The 8,397-nt window shown below is 46.9% G+C and overlaps 1 protein-coding gene across 8 annotated transcripts in view; it reads right to left on the reverse strand.

Moving 5' to 3' along the window:
* The window catches only part of TASOR2 (transcription activation suppressor family member 2), a 46,225-nt gene extending 42,466 nt beyond the window's left edge, over nucleotides 1–3,759 (reverse strand). For 2 of the 8 annotated variants that reach the window (XM_074540366.1, XM_074540371.1), the window contains exon 1: nucleotides 3,451–3,759. In XM_074540366.1, the coding sequence (XP_074396467.1) occupies nucleotides 3,451–3,493 (43 nt within the window). In that variant the 5' untranslated portion in view covers nucleotides 3,494–3,759. Of the gene's footprint in view, nucleotides 1–1,228; nucleotides 1,296–1,883; nucleotides 1,938–3,450 lie in introns of those variants that run through there. The other 6 variants (XM_074540367.1, XM_074540370.1, XM_074540373.1 and 3 more) reach the window with 5 other exon arrangements.
* Between the last annotated feature and the right edge of the window lie 4,638 nt (nucleotides 3,760–8,397).

An 8,397-nucleotide genomic window follows, 5' to 3' on the forward strand; every position in this document is an offset into this window, starting at 1 on the left:
ACATTTTATCCTGCCACAATTCTCCCAAAAACCACTCTGTGCATTCCAGAGGTTCCTTGGGATCATCTTCCCCAAATCCTTCCACAATTTAACTCCTCCCATCCCAATTTCCTTCTTTTTCTGGGAGATCTCCCAGAAAATCCAAAGTCTCTCCCTGGTTGATCCAGAGATTTTTCCTTCTCCAACTGAAATCCAGGGATTTTCCTTCTCCAGCTGATCCGTTTGCTCAGGGAATTGGGAACAACAGAAATTCAGGTTTTTGCCCAATCTGGAATATTTTTTACCCAATCTGGAATATTTTTTTTACCCAATCTGGAATTTTTTTTACCCAATCTGGAATTTTTTTTGCCCAATCTGGAATATTTTTTGCCCAATCTGGAATTTTTTTTGCCAAATCTGGAATATTTTTTACCAAATCTGGAATATTTTTTTGATGCTGAGACCCCACCAATTCTGAGGGAACCTTTGGATTTGAGTTGTTTGGATTGGGAATTTTCAGGCTGTGATTTCCACAGGGAATGTGGTTGGAGGATTTGTTTTGATTTTTTTTTTCCTTTTCCCCCAAGGGAATTTCTCTGGATTGGGAATCCCTAAAATTGGATTTTAGGGAAAATTTTCCCCCCTAAAAAATCAAGGGAATTTTCCAGCTCTGGAATTGTGCTGGATTGGATTTCCAATATTTTTTTGCAATTTTTTTTTTCCAATTTTTTTTCCAGTTTCCTCATGGGAAGGGAAAGTGATGTTCCTGCATTCCAAACAAAACAAAAACAAAAAAAATCCTCTTTAGTGCCATCAACAAATCTGGGAGTTTCCAAATTCCCACCCGGAATTTTGCTCCTTCTCTTCTTTTGTTTGGCTCCAACAAAAGAATTCCAAAGGAAATGTTTCTTTTGGGAGGGAAAAAAAAGCTGGAAAAATGGTGGAGAAATGATGGAGCTTTTCCTGCTGTGCCAGCAGATGGAAAAATGAAAGGGAAATAAAAAATAAAATCTCCTTGGGAGGGTCAGGCTGGATGAGAAGTTGGAATTTTTCCCCATCCCTGGCTGGACAAAGCCACGTCCAACCCCAATGGGATTGGAAAAAAAATTCCTCAGGGCAGCTCAAATCCATTCCTTGGATTTCCCAGCTTCTCTCCTGCTCAGGAAATTCAAAATGTGCTTTTGTTTCACACATTCACTGATGGAAATCAGGAGGTTTCATCACAAAAAATTCTGATTTTGTCACTCACCCAGGGCTGTGGCTTCACTCAGGTGACACCTGACTCTTCCCAAGGCACCAGCACTGGGATTTTGGCACTTGGATGACAAAAAAATAACATTTTATTTGTAAAATCAGCTAATTCTGGGATTTTCCAGGGAGCTGAGAGAGCAGCAGTGTCAGGAACAATCTCCCCTGAGGCACAGAAATTCCCTTTGGGAAAATAAGGGGAAAAAAAAAATCAAAACAAATCCTCCAACCCCATTCCCTGTGGAAATCACACCCTGAAAATTCCCAATCCAAACAACTCAAATCCAAAGGTTCCCTCAGAATTGGTGGGGTCTCAGCATCAAAAAAATATTCCAGATTTGGTAAAAAAATTGGTATTTATTTTGGTATTTATACACCCCCCAAAAAATCAACATTTGACTTTCTGGTCTCAAAGGGATTCTAAGCAAAACAAGGAATTGGGGACTTTGGGGAAGAAAATCCCAAAGTTGGATTTTAAGGAATACTTAAAATGGGAATGGGGAATATTCAAGCTGGCTCTGCTGTTGCCAAAAAATGCAGGTTTAGGAGCACTAAAAAGAAATAAATTTTATGTAAATTATGCATAAAACCAATATCAGAGCCACCTAACAGGCTGTGGTGCAAGGCAATTAATTGTAATTAATCACAATCCTTACCAGAGGAGATAAGAGTTTCTGAAATGCTCCGATAATGATTTTTTTTTGGCTGGAAAAGAACAGTTTCTGTGAAATCACACTATTGGTTATAACAGAATTTATATAAAAAATTCCTTCTAGAGCAGAGCAGAGATTTCCAGATTCGACCAGAGCAAAACCCCATGTTTTATAAAAAATAAAATGGTTTAGAAAAACCAAAATGAGCTTGGAGCTGCACTAAGAAATATCCATTTTGGGGTGAATCCATTAATTTTATGTTCAAAAAAAGCAGAGCACCTCCTCACCATTCTGGATCATTCTGGATCATGATAGAACACAGGTTTTTTATTAAAAAGCCTTGGTTTCCATGGAGCAAGGACCATGATTTACAATTCTTTTTGGGCCTGTTCCACCCATCCATCCCAGATTATCCTCCCTTCAGGAGAGCTGGGCGAGCTCTGCTGCAATCCAAACCTCCTCGGGATAATCTGAGGGCAATCCGGGATTAGAATTGTGCAACACCGGAGCACAAACGCATTTTTCTCCCCTTACAAGGCCAAATTTCAGCCCTGCAGCTGCTCCAAAGGGAGACCGAGAGACCTCCATCCCCTCCAGGAGGGGATCACCACCCATCCACGCTGGTTTTATCCCCAAATCCCACTCCCGAGGCGCACCAGCATCACCCAACACGTGTGTCCAAAAAAGCACCGTGACTTTCCCAGCCTGCTCGGGGATCAAGCCCTTGGAAAAGCCAACGTGTCGCTGGTGAGCCGGAGAATTTCAAAACCATCTGGGCTCCGACGTGTCCCAGGCTCGCAGGAGCTCGGGCTCGGGGCCTCACCGGCAGCAGCGGGCACGGAGAGCGGCAAAGGCGGCGCGGCCGCCGCGCTGCTCCCCGGGGAATGCGGGATGGAGCCGGGAACGCTCCGTTACCCAGCACGGAGCCGGTAAATCGTCTTTTCCCCCGGGGAAAAGTGCCATGGAGAGGTAACCCTTTGCTTCCCGGAGAAGGGCGGGATGGAGGCAGAAATCCCCGCTCCTACACGCACATTTCTGCCAGGGCAGGGCGGGATGGAGCCGGGAATCCTCCTCTCCTTAAGGAAAGGCGGGATGGAGCCGGGAACCCTTCTTTTCCTTAAGGAAAGGCGGGATGGAGCCGCGAACCCTTCTTTTCCTTAAGGAAAGGCGGGATGGAGCCGGGAACCCTTCTTTTCCTTAAGGAAAGGCGGGATGGAGCCGCGAACCCTTCTTTTCCTTAAGGAAGAGCACGATGGAGCCAGGAACCCTTCCCTCTTTAAGGAAGGGCACGATGGAGCCGGGAACCCTTTCCTCTTTAAGGAAGGGCACGATGGAGCCGGTCGCCTTCCCCTCTCCAAAGGAAGAGCGGCATGGAGCCAGTAACTCCTTCCCTCATAGGGGAAGAGCGGCATGAAGCCGCTCGCTTTCCCTTCTCCCAGCGAAGAGCGGGAAGGAGCCGCCCGCCTTTCCCTCCCTCAAGGGAGAGCGGCATGGAGCCGGTAACCACCGCCCAAGTCGCAGCGAAGGGCGCGATGGAGCCCGCCCGCCCTCACCCCCCAGCCCCGCTTACCCGTGCCCGGCTCGCCGCTCTCCCCGCGCCGCCTCTCGCCCATGGCCGGGGCTCGCTCGGGGCCGTCCCTCAGGCCGCCCTCATGGCCGCCCCGCCCGGCCCCGGCGCGGCGCCGCTACCGGGCCGGCGGCATGAGGCGGCGCGGGGCGGCCGCCGCCATCCGCCGGCCCCAGGAAGTGGAAGGACGGAGCAGGAGGGGGAGGAGAGAGAGAGAGAGAGAGAGAGAGAGAGAGGGAGGGAAGGAAGGAGGGGACGTGGGGCGGGAGCGGCGCGGAAAAAAACAGAAAGTGAAAACTGAACCGGAAAGACAGCGAGGGGCCGCCCGCGGGTTTTCCTCTTCCCGCGGTCACCGGCCGCTGGCTGCCCGGAGCCGGCCTGTCTCCTTCCGTCCCTCATGGCTGCTCCCTCGTTGTCAGCTCCACGCTCGGCCATCCGTGTTTGCCGGTGGTGGGGATCTTGCCTCAATCTTGCCCTGTCCTCCTCCTCGATCACCTCAGCCCCTCCATGCCTGACTTCAGCTCTCTCCGCTGCCCCTTCCTCATCCCCTCACAGCATGGGGAGAGACCCCTTTCTCCTCCTCAGTCCTTCCCCAGCACTGTTTTCTCTTTTTTTGGGTCTTCCCTCAGTTTCCCCCAATTCCCTTCCCGACCAATCCAATGTTTGTTCTGCTCTTCCCACTGCCCCTTCCCTCATTTTTCTGCTTTGAGCCCTCATGTTCCTTCCCCAGAACCATGTTTTGGATCTGCCCTCAGTCCCTAAACTCCTTCCCTTGTCCCCTCACATCATGGCCAGAGCTCTTTTTCTCACCTCAGTCTTTCCCCCTCAGTATTTTCCCTTTGTGTTCCTTGTTTCCGGCCTTTCCTCAGTCCCAAAATTTCTTTCCTTAATCCCTCACACTTCACATCATGGCCAGAGCCCCCTCCCTCCCCTCAGTCCTTCTCCCTCAGTATTTTATCTCAATCCCCTTCCTGATACCTCTGCCCCTCCATACCTGGCCTCAGCTCTTCCCACAACTACTCAAGGACAAACTCTCTCCTTGCTGAGCTGATCTGGGCAGATTCCAGGCGGTGCAGAAAAACGGAATTATTTATCTTCTTTTTCTGCTTAGACATCTATTTCTGTATGTGTGTGTGTGGCCTGGAGCCACCCCTGAGGGACTTTGGGGGTATCCCAATCCATGGGGGACAAGGGGACATCGAGAGCAGGGATGGGGCTGAGGGACACAATAATGGGGTGAGGAGATGAGGGAAGGGGATGGAATTGATAAAGAAATATGGGAGAAAGGCCATGAGGGGATCAGGGAAGGGGTTTTGGGGGGGTTGAGGGAAGGCTCTGAGGTGGAAGAACTGAGGTGAAGGAAGGGGTTAAGGAATGATGTGAGGCAAAAGAGACAGAAGGGATAATGAAATATGGGGAGAAGGCCCTGAGGGAAGGGGCTGAGGGAAGAGCCAAAATGAGGGGCTGAGGGGATCAGGAAGGGGATTGAGGGCAGGGATTTTGGGGAGATTGAGAGAAGGCTCTGAGGTGAGAGAAGATCCAAAATGAGAGGAAAAACCCTGGGCCAGGACAGATAAAAAATGATGGGGAAAGGCCCTGAGGGAAAAGCCAAAATGAGGGGCTGAGAGAAGGCTCTGAGGGGGAAGGACTGAGGTGAAAGAAGATCCAAAATGAGAAACTGAAGAAAAACCCTGGGCCAGGACAGATAAAAAATGATGGGGAAAGGCCCTGAGGGAAGAGCCAAAATGAGGGGCTGAGGGAAAACACTGAGAGGCAAGGACTGAGGTGAAGGAAGGGGTTAAGGAATGATGTGATGGAATGAGGGAAACAAGGAATGAGAGGAAGGGGACTGAGTGAAGATCCAAAATGAGAAGCTGAGGAAAACCACTGAGCCAGAACAGTTAAAAAATGATGGGGGAAGGCCCTGAGGGAAGAGCCAAAATGAGGGGCTGAGGGAAAACACTGAGGGGCAAGGACTGAGGTGAAGGAAAGGGTTTAAGGAATGATGTGAGGGAATGAGGGAAACAAGGAATGAGGGGAAGGGGTCTGAGGTGAAAGAAAATCCAAAATGAGAAACTGAAGAAAAACCCTGGGCCAGAACAGATAAAAAATGATGGGGAAAGGCCCTGAGGGAAAAGCCAAAATGAAGGGCTGAGGAAAAACACTGAGGGGCTGAGGGGCAAGGACTGAGGTGAAGGAAGGGGTTTAAGGAATGATGTGAGGGAATGAGGAAAACAAGGAATGAGAAGAAGGGGTCTGAGGGAAGATCCAAAATGAGAAACTGAGGAAAAACACTGGGCTAGAACAGATGAAAAATGATGGGGAAGGTTCTGAGGGAAGAGCCAAAATAAGGGGTTGGGGGAATCAGGAAAGGATTTTGGGGAGGTTGAGGGAAGGCTCTGAGGGGGAAGGAAGGGATTTAAGGAATGATGTGAGGGGTGAGGGAAAGAAGGAACAAGAAATGAGAAACAAGGAATGAAAGGAAAGGGACTGAGGGAAGATCCAAAATGAGAAACTGAGGGAAAACCCTCAGAACAGAACAGAACAGAACAGATAAAAAATGATGGGGAGAGGCCCTGAGGGAAGGGGCTGAGGGAAGAGCCAAACTGAGGGGCTGAGGAAAACCAGAAAAGATGAAAAATCATGAGGGAAGGGGCTGAGGGAAGAGCCAAACTGAGGGGCTGAGGAAAACCACTGGGCCTGGTCAGATAAAAAATCATGAAGGAGGGGGCTGAGGGAAGAGCCAAACTGAGGGACTGAGGAAAACCACTGGGCCAGAAAAGATAAAAAATCATGAGGGAAGAGCCAAACTGAGGGACTGAGGAAAACCACTGGGCCAGAAACGATAAAAAATCATGAGGGAAGAGCCAAAATGAGAAACTGAGGGAAAACCCTCAGAACAGAACAGATAAAAAATGATGGGGAAAGGCCCCGAGGGAAGAGCCAAAATGAGGGGCTGAGGAAAACCACTGGGCCAGAAAAGATAAAAAATCATGAGGGAAGGGACTGAGGGAAGAGCCAAACTGAGGGGCTGAGCCAAAACCCTGGGCCAGAAACAATAAAAAATCGTGAGGGAAGGGGCTGAGGGAAGAGCCAAAATGAGAAACTGAGGGAAGAGCCAAACTGAAGGGCTGAGGAAAACCACTGGGCCAGAAAAGATAAAAAAATCCTGAGGGAAGAGCCAAACTGAGGGGCTGAGGAAAACCACTGGGCCTGGCCAGATAAAAAGTGATGGTAAAAGGCTCTGAGGGGATCAAGGAAGGGGCTCAGTAAAGTCCCTCCTGATGGTTCGGGGTTGCCTCACCCCAGTGTTGAACCCAACATGGCCCAGAAGAAAATAAGGATCATTTTTAGGCTTTGCCAGGCTTGGCAGAAACACCAAAACCACATCCAATAACAAATGTTGCAATCAGCTTCGGAGAGGGAACAGGGAGATCTGGACCTGCCCAACCTCTTGCACAAGAGGATTTGGGAACAGCCCGTGCTGAACGCCAGGGCAAAGGTTGTGTTTGGCTGAGCAAGGAGCCTTGGAGGGGATTCCACTTGGCATAAATCCAAAAAAAACGATTTATGGAGAGGCCAATTCCTGATCCCTGCTGAGCTCTCTCCATGCTCAGCGCCCAGGCTGGGCTTTTTTAGCTCTGCTGGCCTTGGCAGCAAAGATTGGCAACCAAATTCAAACATAAGGAACAACAATGGGCCAGCTCATTCATGAGTCACTTATTAGCCAAAGAAGTCAGGAACCCAGCCCAAGAATTTGCTAGGGCAGCAGCAGAGAGCAAAGTGCTGCTGCCCAGTGGGAAAAATGAAGACAGGAGGGAGAAAAAGTGATTTTTTTTTTGGGGGGGGGGGAGGCAGGGCACCATTTATAGCAAATTTTATAGCATTTATTTATATTATAATATAAATAATATTTATATTAGTTTTATTATATATATTATTTTTATTATTTATTATATAAAAATATATATATAATATTAATACATTATTTTTGTTTTTGTATTATATATAACTATAAAAATATATAACATAATATAATATAATATAATATAATATAATATAATATAATATAATATAATATAATATAATATAATATAATATAATATAATATTACATTATATTACATTATATTACATTATATTACATTATATAAAATATTTACATTATTTATTATTTATGTATAGCACTTATCACAGCAAATCTGCCAGATCCATGGGTTTTTCTAGCTCCTGCTGGCAGATAAAAACCTGGAATTCTTGCTGAGACAGAAATATTTTCCTGGGTGTCCTCAAAGAGGGGAAAATCCAAATTTCCGCCTCCAGTGGGATCATCCAGTCACTGTCCCATGAAAATCCAAATATTTTGGTGTTGGGAGCAGCTCCTGGTGAGGAAATGTAGAATTTCAGCTCCTTTTTCAATGCTTGGAAAAACAAAAAAATTCCAATTTTTATGATCAGCATTCTGATGGTTTGGACTGGATCATCCTAAGAATCTTTTCCAAATATTTGAATTATAAATATTTTGTTCCTTTTGCTGAGGAGAGGAACTGGAGGAACTCCCATTTTTAAGTGGAGTTTCTCTGTCCCTTTTGGGGCCTCGTGGCTTTTTTGGGTGGTGACAAGGCAGGCCCAGGATGTCACCGTGTTCCTGGCAAGGTTTCATTTTGGCTTCTTTGCCTTGACTCATAAAGTTCCTGTGCACTTAAATGTGAATTTCAAGAAGTCATTTTGAGCTTTATTTCCCTCTTTTATTCAGAAAAAAATCTGAATTTTTCTGCTGGTTGTTCCATGGAGAAGAGCTGGAATGGAATAATGGAATTCTGGAATGACTCAGGAGGGAGCAGCAGTTCCTGATGACACTGGGGCAAAGCAAATAATTTAATTTATTAATTATTGATATATTTTATATTTAATAATTATAATTTATTTATTTTTAGTGCCAGGAGCCAGG

The sequence above is a fragment of the Zonotrichia albicollis genome, chromosome 4, assembly GCF_047830755.1.
Source record: "Zonotrichia albicollis isolate bZonAlb1 chromosome 4, bZonAlb1.hap1, whole genome shotgun sequence".
In the NCBI taxonomy this organism is placed as follows: domain Eukaryota; kingdom Metazoa; phylum Chordata; class Aves; order Passeriformes; family Passerellidae; genus Zonotrichia; species Zonotrichia albicollis.